General features: G+C 36.3%; 1 protein-coding gene across 7 annotated transcripts in view; it reads right to left on the bottom strand.

Moving 5' to 3' along the window:
- Nucleotides 1–14,218, bottom strand: part of RPRD2 (regulation of nuclear pre-mRNA domain containing 2) — a 98,844-nt gene that overhangs the window by 51,877 nt on the left and 32,749 nt on the right. For all 7 annotated transcript variants that reach the window (XR_011974878.1, XM_072644695.1, XM_072644693.1 and 4 more), the window contains exon 2: nucleotides 9,032–9,161. Coding sequence is in view for 6 of the 7 variants with exons in the window: in XM_072644695.1 (XP_072500796.1) it covers nucleotides 9,032–9,161 (130 nt within the window). In the remaining variant the exon portion in view is untranslated. The remainder of the gene's footprint in view (nucleotides 1–9,031; nucleotides 9,162–14,218) is intronic.

Below are 14,218 nucleotides of genomic sequence, written 5' to 3'. Positions count from 1 at the left end.
AACTTTGTACATGACACAAACCATGGAGGGATAGTTAGCACGGTAGATAAAAGTAAAAATTTAAAAAGATGTTGACAGAATAGCACACTATACCAAATATACCAGGATGAAATTTAATAGGAACAAAAGTTAAAAAAAAATTAAGTTGACAAGTATAAGCTACCAGTGATATTCTTAGACATCAGTTAAAAAAACTAAACAAAACCTAGGCAGTTTAGTGGACTATAGGCTCAAAATGAATTAACAATGTCACATGGCAGTTCAGAAAACTAAAGCTATGTTAGGCTGCATTGAAAGCAAAGTATCCACAACATTCAGAATGACTTGCTCAGGATCAAACAGCTAGGAAATGATGGTACTCTGAAAAAGGAGCTAAAAGGACAGACTGACATTTTAGTTGAATGAAATCAAAAGTGGCTTATCACAGAATAAAGCTGGTGAAACTAGTAAGATGCAAAGAGCGGAATCAAAGTTCCTTATAATGAAATCTATGTGAACAAAGCTAAAAATTATCAACACAAAGAAGTGCAGAACAAATGATGAGTCATCTTCCTAGTCTCACTGGACACTAAGCCACTCTCCTAATACACCGTGATTCAGCTCTCTTTTCCTTCCACATAACATTCCAACTCCCACTGCCACCACACCTTTGCACTGGCCATACCATCTAATTGGAATGCTTTCCTTTCTCATTTCTGCCTCAAAGAATGCCTCTCTTGAGGTGTCAGCTTAAGCATCGCCCTCTATGAAGTCTTTCCTTATTCTGATCAACTGCTAGTACCCTCTCCTACGCTGTATTTATACTCTTTTATTTGTAGTCTGTGCATGTGTACTTGTTGCCTCCCCATTAAAAAGTATGCTCCTTGAGATTTGGGATCATTTTATCCTTGGCACATAATGTTTGTTAACTGATTGGTGATGGCAATTCAGGACCAAGTCTTGGTCACCAGAAATTGAAGAAGGGTTAAAGACTAGCCTGAGTGATCAAGGTAGATCGTATAAGGGAACTACGGAGACAATGCAACACTTTGCTGCAGCCTTTAAACATTTAGTACCTATTGAACACCTAGCAAGAAATGACTGGAGGTAAGAATTGAAAGACATGACAAACCTTTCCATATCATAAGTGTAGACACAAATTATCTTGAACAACTAAACCAATAAACTACACTAGAATTAGAGTACCATCACACGCTGAAATATTGCCACAACTGTATCAATTACATATACTGATATAATACCAATTCACAAAAAATTAAGAATAATACTTTAAATAGATGCCATCACCCCAAATGCTTGCTCTCTAAGCTGCACAGAATGAAAAGCTTTCAAGGCATAGACACTTGACCAAGGAAATAAATTTCACAACAGAATGAGGTACAAATCATCTCTGTTGTCCTGTTGGAATTGGTACTGAAATTGTACCAAGGGTGCTTTTAGTAAGCCTACAGAGAATGAGCTTACATACAAATCGATCTGCTCAACTATAAACCAGAGTTTTTTCATCTACCAGTATTGTTGCACATTGAATAAAAAAGGAATACTAGCAGGATCGGGACCTGTCCCATTTCTACATGAACACCATCAAAAAAGATAAGAGTGATATGGCTATAATAATAATTCCCCTAAATTTCAACCCATCTTTCATGCTGTGCAGGAAGGGAGTGGAGATAACAGCACAGTAGGAGAATCCTAGACAAGGTGATAAACAGTAGGTACTTCATGGGCCCTGGGACTGTTACTGTAGCTGTAAGCACCAAGATATTAAGTGGTTTGCTTGCCCAGGGTAATAGAATCTCTCTTGTATCAGAAGTAAAACTTGAGCCTAGATTTTCATGGCTCCTAGGTCACCTGTCTATCTACACAATGCCTCTCATTAAATAGAAATGATATTGAAGAGATACTACAATTCGAAAACAGAAAAGAACTTTGGGCTCTTCAATTTCTTAGTTCTCCAGGCCCATAATCTTCCTCTCACTCACCTTACATATCCAATCCGTTGCCAAATCTTGTGGTTTCTACATTCATGACTCAGTTTCCTTATCTCCACTTATAACCACAATTCTACTTCACCATCTCTCATTTGAACTACTGCAATAGCCTAGTAACTAGTTTCCTTGCCCCAAAACTCTCCCTACTCTGATGCAGCCTCTTCTCATCTGCCAAGGTGGTTCTTCTAAAGTGTATGTTTAATCATGTCACTTTCCTGATTAATGACTTTCAGTGGCTCCCTATGATCTTCAGGATCAAATATCTACTCCTTTGTTTGGCACTGAAAGCTCTTCATAGCCTATAATCTTTACACCTTTCAACTCTACTTACACTTTTCTTTCTTTCCTTTTATGTGTTCTGTGTTCAGCAACACTGGTCTACTTGCAGCTCCTTGAAATAACATTTCATCTCTGGTCTCCATGTCTTTGTATGTCCCTTACCCCAGGAATGCTCTGCCCATTCACCTGCCTTGTAGTTTCCCTGGCTTCTTTTAGAACTTAGCTCAAAGATCTGTTTCCCAAGGTGATGAGGTGAGGCAAGGAAGGGAAGGAACCTATATACTTTAAAATATTTATAGCAGCTCTTTGTGGTGGCAAAGAACTGGAAATGGAGGGAATGCCTGAACAAATTGTGGTACGTGATCATGATGGAGTACTAAAGTGCTGTAACAAATGATGAGAAGGTAGATTTTAGAAAAACATGGAAGGACTTGCATGAAATAATGAAAAATGAAATAAGCAGAACCAAAAGAACATTCACAGTAACAGCAATATTGTTCTAAGGATAACTTTGAACGACTAAGTCATTTTGAGTATTATAAATATTTAAATCAACTCAAAAAGGACCTATGAAGGAAGATGCTATTCACATCCAGAGCAAGAACTGATAAGCAGATGTATAGTATGGTTTTACACACATACACACATCTAATGGTAGTCTTCTCTAGGGCAGGGTGGGTAGAGAGGGAGGAAAAACAGTACACAGCAGGGAACAAAAGAGAACAGAAAGAAGCACAGAAAAGCAGGGTTGCTTTGAAAATGATGTGTAGTATTCATTAAATAGTTAAAAAAAAAGGAAACAGTATGAAATGGAAATTCATGGTTTATACTGAATCCCTTTTTTATATTGTGCTGTGTACATGGAAATGGTCTTTCCTAAAACCATTTCTGCATTCAAGTTCAAAATTTATAAAAATTTTAAAAAGAAATCAGAAAACAAATTTAGCTCAAATCACTCCCCTCCTCCATTCTGCAATAAGCCTTTTCCTGCCCCACCCCCCCAGCTGCTAATGCCCACCCTTCTCAGAATGCCTATGAGGTAGGTATCTCACATCTAGCCATTGGTTTCCTCCATTAGAATATAAATTCCAGGAGGGTAGGGACTGTGTTCTTGCTTTACTTTGCAACCCCAGTGCTGAGCACAGTACCTGGGACATGGTAAGTATTTACCACGTGGCTGCTGACACTGAGGTCGCTGAAAATCTTTTAATGCAAAATCCAAAAATTATAATTGATAATAAAACTAATGACAAAAACAGTACCAATGTCTCAAATGATTCTGAAGAGTAGTTGGGCATACTTAAGGCTGGAATTAGGAAAAGGCCCTATTGGATTTTTTGAGGGCATGAATCTAACTTGCAGACCAATTATGCCAAAACAATAATTTTTACAAGCTGGCATCTGTTATGACCATCATGAGCAAATATGTTCTCCTGTAGACAAAAGAAGTATAAAAGAATTACAAAGTATAATATGCCTGAACATAGCAAAAATCTATCAGAAATTCTGGCTCCCTTTACTCAGCAACTGAAAGTAAAGTCAAAAAGTTAAGATGATACAAATAGCTAAAGTATGTGTGTGCACACACACACACAGAGAATACAAAGAATAACCAAAAACAACTAAAGAGATTTGAGAAATAAAGAAAAAAGTGAGAGACACTGAAGAAAGATGTGAAAAATTTCTGGTCTCTATGGTTACAAGAAGGACAATATAATGAAAATGTAAGTTCAATAAAGTGAGAAACAGAAAGCTTATGAATTGCTAGAAGTAACAGAAACTAGTTTCTTCACAAAAACTGGAAAGTAGCAGGGTCTGCCTTCTCACTGGGTGGGGAAGGGCAAGGGAGGGAGAGATTTTGGAACTCAAAATCCAAAAAGAAAAGAATGCAAAAATAAATAAATAATAAACATTTTAAAGAGTCAAAAGAAAAAGGAAGTTGCAGGGTTATATAATACCACTAATTATTCACTCAAACACTTCAAGGTGGCACATGAAATTACCAGTAAGGCACTTTGCTAGCTTCCTTTTAGATATAAACCTGATCCTACCTTTCTTAGCAGAAAGTAAAACATATCTACAAAAGATGAAAACATCAGAGATCCCATCAAATACAGGCCAATTATGATATATGTATGAATATGGCAATCACAGCTTATATCACTAAAAAAATAATCGTTCACAAGAAAATAATATATTGCCTGAATGTCTGAGGGCATAAAACTTGTTACCAACTTAGTAATTATTAAACAAGCAGTCCAAAAGCACCATAATATTTATACTGCCTGTATTATCACAAAGCTCTAACTCACTTCTGCACTCATGGCTTATTTATTTACTGCAAATAAATAAAACAGACATACGCATAGTGAGAATGTTTGAGTACATAATCTAATTGGAGAACTATTCTCTACTAAAAACCTCTACCAACATAATAATGTGAAGAATTTTTTGAGAAATCCACTTACACTCACTAAGATTCTGCCTAGCTTTTAAGTCAGTTACTTTTTTTCCTAAATAGTGGGCAAAGTAAAAATAGAAGGAATCTACCAGTCACCTCCTGAAAGAAATTCCCAAATTAAAAACGTCCAGAAATCCATGGCTTCCAGGCCAAAGAAAAAAGATGGCAAATATCTAGAAAGAAATATATCAAGTACCAAGAAGTCAGTCGGGATCAACCTATAAGCTACCACTATAAAGGAGCATAGAACTTGGAATACAATAATCCAAAAGACAGAGAATATATATGGGCTTACAGCCAAAAATAACTTATCTAGCAAAACTTAGTATAATGTTCCAGGGGCAAAAATGGACCCTTAATTAAACAGAGGACATCTAAATATTCCTGATGAAAAGACCAGACCCATGCAGAAACTATGAAGTTCAAACACAGGAGTGAAAAGAACCATAAAAAAGGTAAATATAAATGAACAATGATAAAGAACTAAACAAGGACAAACTGCTCACATTCACATATAGGGAAATGATACATATGTCTACTCTGAGCCCCATCCTCATCAGGGATAACAAAGGGGTGCAATTAGGTAAGTGCTAAGAGTAGTTCTGTTATGTCTTGATGAACTGAAGAATAGAAAGGGAAAGAAAGAGAACTACACTACAGGAAAGTGAGAAAGGGGCAAAGAAAGGGAAGAGAGAAAAAGGAAAGGTAGGGAAAATTATGGTAGATTAAAGGAGGGACTAAAACAAATTTTAAGAAGATGCAAAAAAACCTAACACTCTTTGAGGTGGAAAGAATGGGAATCTGAAGAGGTGTTTATAAACTGAGCAACGGACAAACTAGTATAGGATATGTAAATGTGATGGAACACTAATGTGCTGATTTCTTATCAGCATAATGACCAACCATGATCCCGGAAGACTAATGATGAAATATGCTACCCACACCTCCTCATATAGCAGCGAAGGATTCAGAATGAAGAATGAGACAATTTTTTTTCTGGACATGGCCAACATGGAAATTTGTTTTGCTTGTTGTATCTGTTTGCAATGAGTTTTGTTTTTCTTGTGTTTTCAAATGCTGGGAGGGGTGGGGTGAACTGGATTATTAAATAAAATTTAGCTGATTAAAAAAATTAGGATCATCCAATTTAAAGGCATGTTGGGAGATGGGAGCATTGTGCATGAGGAACAGTTAAGTGGGGCAGTGTGACTGCACCAAAAATATCTTTCACTTTCAAAATTTAGTCCTAGCACTAAGTGCACTGTATAATGTTGTTTCACCCAATAGTTTTTAAATTTAAAATGGCATCTGTAGTGCTCCACCTCTCTACAGAGAAGAAGGCTGTTTTGATCATCGTTCCTCTAAAGCCAAGACTGGAGCACACCGTGTTTCTGGGGAACTGACTTATTATGTTGTGGAGGGGATGGAGTGGGGGGAGCGCGTGCTTATATAGATATAGGTGTCATCTGCATCAAGGTAATAATTAGTCATGAGACTGAAGTAGTCTCTAAACAATGACATAATACTTTCCATATCTCAACGTAAATACACTCTGATAGTACAAAATCACTTTTGTATTCAAGACAAAAATGCAAAAATGAAGTTTCCTTATATGTGATAAAATAGGTACAGTGCACATATCTCTCCTAATTCTTTAGTTCACCTTCATGTTAAGTCCAGTTTGCTTGCTTTTAATAACTATTAGGGAAGACTGCTGAGGTAAGGTCAAGTTCACTGACTGGCAGCAAATATGTCTATTTTGTCAGAGAATTATGACAGATTTCAGTCTCAGTCACTACTGGTTTTCTCTTCTGTTTTAATGAGACACTCTCAGAAACAGAAGCCTCAGTTGTTCTGATTATATGCTTCTCTAGTTGAGTTGTCTGTCAACACATGGTCCAGTTTCTGTAATTCAACATTCATTAAATTTGAAAACCTGAAATCTCTATTCACTGTTTCTAATTCTGTTTTTTGTCCATATTTTCTAATGGTGGAACAATACTGTCAGATCTTAAAAATTTTGTTTTGAAAAATTGTGTTTGGATACATTATACAAAATCCATTGTATTTCCAACTGAATATTTCACATTACACAGTTCATGGATGTAATTAAGTAAGACATATTAATATTCATTCCATCACATTTACATACCATAACTGGTTCATCCATTTTCCTGCCTATGGACACCCCTTCAGATTCCCATTCTTTCCACCTCAAAAGAGTGTTTTTTTGGTGCCTTCTTAAGAGAAAGGATGAATGCATATCTAATAAGTTGGTACCAGCACTGTCCAATGCCTATCTGAATTATGCTGTCCTTTAAAATTATCTTCATCTATATAGCTGCTGGAATTGCCAATGTCTATGCAATTATTGGAATTGTCTGTTTGGCTTCACACATCTACTACACTCTCTTAATAGAGATAATGAACACTTACAAATAAAAACTCTGTTCCTGGGTACACCTTTCTAACTTCACAAACTGATCTCAACTTATTTATTCAACCATATCCCCACTTAGGGGCACCTGGGAAGTGGACCTGTCCTGACCCTTAGTATCCTTTCCACCTGGAGGAAGGGAAAATGAGGTAAAATAAACATTAAGTGAAATGAAAAGGAAGATCAATCACAAAAAGCTAATACGGAGAATGAGAAATAAGGGCTTTACCTTGGCAATAATGGAGATGTACATTATGTATTTTATATCATGAAACACAGGTTATCATTGAAACTGCCCCAAAGCACAGCCAATTTCCCCCCAGCCCCGCAACTGCCCTTCCCAATTAAGTGTCTCTTTCCAAAGCACTGTGTTCACTCAACCCTTGAATCCTTGAAAGGTTCATATGATTCAATGGAAAAAAATCCTAGACTTAGGGATTAGAAGATGTCAGTCAAATCCAATCTACGGGTCATAAGAGTTGGGCAAGTCACTTCCCCTGTCTCCCCCACCCCCCCGCCCTTGCCCCAGTACTGTTTTTTTAATTATAAAACAGGATAATACTTGTAGTACCAATCTCACAAAGTTAATTTTCATCCCTGAGAAAGATCTTTCATACATATTAAGCCTAAACTTGCCCCTTTGCAACTTTCACTAACTGAACTGTTTTCTGAGATGAGGAAGAAGTCATTCCAGGTGATAACCCTTTAAATACTTACATGCAGCCTCATTTCTCCCTCCCCTCAAGTCCTCTTCTTCTCCAAGCAAAACATCTTTCCTTAATTGCTGACTATTTTCCCCTTTCCTATAAATGCTCAAGTTGCCCCATCCTCTAAAAAAAAAAAATCATTTTATTTTGATATTTCCTTAAGCTACCTCCTCTATCCCTTTCTTCCTTTCAGTCAAAAACCTAAAAAAGGCTCTTCATACAACTTTGCCTCAAACGTCACATCCCACTCATTTCTTTGTGAGTTGCAAACTTGTGTCCTACTTCATAATTCAACTAAAAAGACACTACAGGTTTTGGCACTGATACCCATTCCCCTACTCCTCAACATTATCTTATCCTTTTGCTTCTGTGATGCTTTTCTAGGACTCCTGGTTCTCTGGCTACCTGTTGATCATACCATTGTGCTCCTGAAGCACGAGTTTCCCCCAAGGTTCTCTCTTCTTCTCTTTTTCTACTTCGATTTTATCTGCATCCACAGTTTCAAGTTATCACTCCTATGCAGATTACTCTAAATCTATACAATAACTAGTACTAATCTCTCCTAAACTCCAGCCTCAAGTTACTAATCAAATATTAGACATCTCCACCTGGATTTCCTACTGAATTGCAAATCAATACATTCCTCTCTAAACATAACTCTTCAAAAAATTCCGTTTCTATTAAGGGTATCACCATCCTTCTACTCTTAAATATTTGCAACCTCATAGTCATCCTTGCGTCTTTCCTAGGCATGAGACCCCAACTACCAGTTGACAAGCAGTGCCTTTTAATTGGTCTTCTTGCTTCTAATTGGTTGTTTTATTGTCTAGTCTCAATCTCTCCACACGGACAAGAAACATTTTATCAAAGGTTTCACTAAAACCTAGGTACGCTACATCCCCAGAATTTTCCTCATCTACTACTTTGGTAATTCTATCAAAAAAGGATCCAATAAAGAAAGAAAAGTATTACTCAACGCATGTGAAAATTATATACAAGTAGATGAGCAACAAATGCATGGCACAACTTAAATACAACATAACAGCAAATTATAAAATATAAGGGGAAAAATATTATTTAAGCAGATCCTCCACTTTTTTTGTCAAGTGCAAAAGGAAAGTAAAATACAATTTTAAAAACTCAAAAGAATACTTACTTCACCAGAGAGGCGGCTTCAGGAAGCACTTCGGCAAATGATTCTCGGAATATGATTGCATTCTTCCGTTTGCAGTTCTGTATAACATCATTGGCCAGGTAAAAGAGATTCAGTCGGTGTGGAAAGGCAGCTAGAGATGAATAAAGATTTTTTAAAAAAAATTAGTACCTGTATGTGATATTACTGCACACGGTGCTTTCAACTGCATTCTAAGTGTGTCTGTCTTCCATTTCATCAGGTTGATCTACTGGCAGTAAGACCCAATAGAGAGGTACTCTGAGAACCTAATACCTGAATGAGCTGTTTTCTGGAGAAATACATGAAATTCTGAATGATTATTATGGTATTTGACGATTTATCTTCTCAAGTAAATTAAAGCTACAATTTACAAAATTACTATCTGAAACGCCAACAATACCTGAATATTTTAAGGTAACTTTAAGCTTTGACTAGTGAATCCAGCAAATGAAAATATCCTATGGCTGACATTATGTAGCTGGCAAAATTACTGAGACCATCCAAGGAATAAGTTTCTTTTCCCCATGGATTTTCTGCCAGTGATATTCATCATGTTAACCTGAGATCTTCCTGAAAGGAATAATCATAATGTCCAAGGCAATACTAAAGCTTAAATGACCTAATAGTAAAGCTTTAATACAAAAAAAATAAATAGCTCAACAAAACACATGTAGCTCATAAGGATACTTTGGTCAGCAGTTTATCTTGTCAGCTGCCATGAATGTAGTAATCTGGACCTAGTTCCTGATATGATGGAGGAAAGAAGGGGATCCAAAAAAGTATAAGACTTGGCTACTAGTTATGCGACTCTGGGCAAGTCACTTAATCTCAGTAATAATTTCCATTGGTGTTTCTTTCGCTGATGAAATTACAGAATAAATCCATTCTTTCAACTCTCATCCAACAATGATGACAATCACCACCATGATCACAACCACTAACCTTGCTGGTGTCCTAAGAAAACTTAAAATCTAGCAGGGAAAATGAGATGTATGCTAAAAAGATCAACCAAAAATGCAAGGCAGGTTGTTATATTACCAAAGGAATGATAGGACGGGGACATAAATGTTATGTATATATACATATGTACGTATGCTAATTAAATTAACAGAATGGGACTAAGGAAATGCAGGTTTTAGTCTACACCTGGTCCCTGACCAGCTGTTGGATAGCAAATTAACCTCAAATTTATTTACCCGTAAAATGAAAGGACTTAGATCAAGATCCCTTCCAACTCTAGTTTGCAAGTATTAATGATCTAAATATTATAGGAATTAAGAGGAAAAAATAACTATTCCTGGAGTGGCCATGAAGGCTTCAGAGAAGAATCGGGATTTGAACATGAAAGGTAGATAGTAATTTAAAAAATGCAAAGAAATGAGAACCATATTCCAATAAAATGAACTGGAGAGCAAAGATGATAATTTAGAAATGTGCAACTAAAATGTAGAGCTTCTGTCTGAAGGAAAACAAGGGAGAATGGAAAAATTAATGACCTATTCTATTTCGAGCAAAGATTTTGCATAGGTGGATGGAGGGATCTAAGCTTAGAAAATCACATGTGCTACTGTGGAAGGTTTGTAAATATGGTGTGTTTTTTTCAAGAAAAATGCCACAGGCATTTTTAAATTATGTTATAAACAGAATTTGTATTAATGACTTGATGACTGCATTTTGATGATACCAAGCTGATAAACTATATATATTTTTTAGTTATTCAATTCAATAAACATGAAGCACTTACTGTGCAAGACACTACTAGATTTTGGGATAAAAGGCAAAAATAAAACTCTCTAGAAATAAATAATTAGTTCATAAACTCTAAGTAAGTATATGTTTTCTTTCCTGACCATTTCCACACTGTCCCTTCAGAATCCCAACTATCATCTCCACCCCACCCCAAATTTGGAAACCAGTGGTGAGCCACTGTCACCAGGCTTACAGACTGCGTCTGTTCACCCCCTTCCCAAGCTCACCTTTGTGTGTTGTAGCTACCCCTTTTGAATATAAACTCTCTGAGGACAGGAACTATCTTGCTTGCTAGTACTTATATGCTTAGCATAGTGCCTGGCACGTAGTAAACACAGATCTTCCTTCCTTTCTTCCTGTCTATCTATCTCTCATACTTGTCAAGGTTTTCATTTATCTTTGGTGTCTATCTGTGGTCACACCCTGTGAATCTCAAGCAAAGACTTGAACAAGTAGTGTTCTGAAGGGTAAGAAGATCATTCACTAAAAAAATGCTGAAATATTTGTATGCTGCCACTCCCTAAAAGTCTCTCCATTTCATGATTAAGGGATACCACAAAATCTTCCCAGTCAACCAACTTCAAAATAGTCATCTTCTGACTACTTATTCTCAGCTCCTTGAATCAAATATCTCACATTTATTTTTTCTTTACATCTTTCATATCATCTCATTTTCTTTCTTTCTATTCCTGTCCTTACCACCCTTATGATCTTATGTATATCTACCTTCGATCTATCTATCCTCCCACCTCTTCCTGCCCCTTCCATGTCACCCAACACAGTAATGCTAGATTAAACTTTTTACAAAACTATTCTGATTACTTAATTCCCCTACTAAAAACTATTTGTATATTTCTCCATTGCAAATATGGTAAAATCCAAGTTTCTTAGTTTGACATACAAATACTTTCACTATTTAGTTCCCACCAACACGTGTTTGTTCCCTCTCACCTTAGCTGTTTTTTTTTCTAATAAAGAAAGCATAAGACTAGTGATTTCATTTGTATAGGAAATCCTTGATAAGGAATCTCTATCAATGCACCTCTAGAAATGATTTATAACTTGTAGTCTTAAGAAAGTTGCTTGGGGCATGGAAGGTTAAATGGTATCTTCAGGGACATTCAGGCAGGGTGTACCAAAGATGGGACTTAAACTTAGCTTCTACTGAGTCCAGGTCAGCTCTTTCTATATAAAGACACACAACCTCTTGCTTTTCCTAATGCCATTTATCCACAGTGTTAAAGTCCCATTCTTGTCCAACTGGTTGTAAATAATATCCATCTCTTCATCTCATTTTGCCCTGGTCTCAGGTCTGGCAACTTCGTCATCTCTATATCATATCTCCCCAACAGCTTTTACCAGGAAAGCAAATTGTAGAACAATTAACTTTTCACTTCAACCTTAAGTCTGGGAAGATCTTTAAATATAAGTGTAGCTCATTTGTCTACACTATTTCCCCTTCTCCCCCCAGCAGACCCAGATTAAGAAAAACATTTACAAAATTATTAACTCAGGCAGCTACCAATAAACATAATCATGAAAAGAGAATTACATATGAAACTATGTCATGCTTCTTTTTTGTTTTTACAAGTATACGGAACAGTTAGAACTGTAACTCCAATACCACCCTGATACTATCTGTTTTGGAACTTCCTTCTGCTCTCTTCGGTATATACTATAAATGTTTCATTAATACATCCACCCCCCCCCCTTTTCTTTTGATATTGCTATTATTACTCCCCTTAAACCAAATGAAACAAAATTAAATGCCTTCCCTTCCAAAAATAATTTGGCTATGTCAGAAAAAGTTTTGCTTCATTCTGCAGTGCTAGTCCCTCAGAGTCATGGTTGTCTAGCAAAATTATGAGTTCTTAAGTCTTTGAAGTTATCTTCTTTCATGATTTAGTAATATCAAAATGTTGGATATAGTGGATATAGTGGATACAGTGTTAGATTTATAGTCAGAAGGAATTGAATTAAAATCCTGTCAGACTTTTACTACCAATGTGATCCTATGTAAGTCACTGTCATTTCAGCCTCAGCTTCCCCACCTGAAAAATGGGGATTATAAATATCACCTAACTCACAGGATTATTTGCAAGGATCAAATGAGATAATATATATGTATATATAAATTAAATTGCTATGTAAATGTTAGCTGCCATTTAACTTGGAAGATCTAATCAAATTCTCAAAAGAATTTTTCTACTTCTTTATACTCTACCAACAAATGTTGGTTCACAATCTGTAATTATTTTCATGGTGATTGGTGGTTTGTTTATCCAATCAAATATTAACCCGTAAGCACTGTAATAGGAAATAACCAAATGTCTCATGAAATGAAGCTTCTCGGTTTTTTGGGATATAAGATGAAACTGCCAACTCCTTTGTTTGCCTCTCCAAGGACAGCCTATAAGCTATCCTCCCAATTAGCTGAAACATCCTTCTATCTTCTTACTTTATAATGAGAATATTAAGATTGATGTGATCCAGCTGTTGCCATAGGATATTTACTCAGTCACTTGACACACAAATTTTACATCTAGAGTACAAGCTGCAAAGCTGATGTTTATAGAAGGTCCTAAAACTGCATGAATCCTAGCATCTTCAGGAGCTTTTCTTTCACTATCATTGTAGATGCAAAGGCCTCTGATCCAGGAACAGGGGCCATTTTGTATTTTTTTCTTTGTTTTATGAGTTGCCATGGTCAAAGAATTCACCACCAAGTGTCTGATAAAGAGTGTCTAGCTACTTAAGCTAGGATGGTCCTTGGGAAGCAGATACAGTCTTCTTATGGTGAGGAACAATGGAAGATTATGAATAATATTGACTCAAAACAGTGAGAAGTGGAAAGAAAAAGGAAGTTTAAAGTTAATGTGGCAAGAGGCTCAACTAAAATCACTCAGAGGGCATAAAAGATGAAAGTGAAAGGAAGACAATAAAGAACGATGGAAAATATTGGAAAAGATTTTAATAAAGCTTTTTCATCATTAAGACCATGAGAGTCACCACATTTGGACTTTATTAACTCAGTCCCCAAAGTGCTTACAAAAGTAAATAGAAATGGTACTGAAGAAAACAAAGATAGGGAAAAATGGGTCTACTTGGCCAAGGTTACACAAAGGATATGCTAGAGGTAACACAATTTTGAAGGTGTTGAGGGATTGAATGTCAAATCATCTGAGAGAATAGAAGGTAACAAAGGCATAGAAAAAAGTGTTGGATTTTGCCATTATCCAAAATAAAGGTTCCTGAGATCATCTTCTTACATCGGTAACTATAGACCCATGCCTACCTTTCCATCCAGATAAAATTTTAACAAAAACAATTATATACATTGAATGCATCCAGGATGAGGATATTGGGAGGGAACAGGAAGATTTTCCTATCTGATACTGTTAAGGAACCCACATCTTTGCC

Source organism: Notamacropus eugenii, chromosome 2 (genome assembly GCF_028372415.1).
Source record: "Notamacropus eugenii isolate mMacEug1 chromosome 2, mMacEug1.pri_v2, whole genome shotgun sequence".
NCBI lineage: Eukaryota > Metazoa > Chordata > Mammalia > Diprotodontia > Macropodidae > Notamacropus > Notamacropus eugenii.
This window is presented reverse-complemented; position numbering and strand designations above follow the sequence as displayed.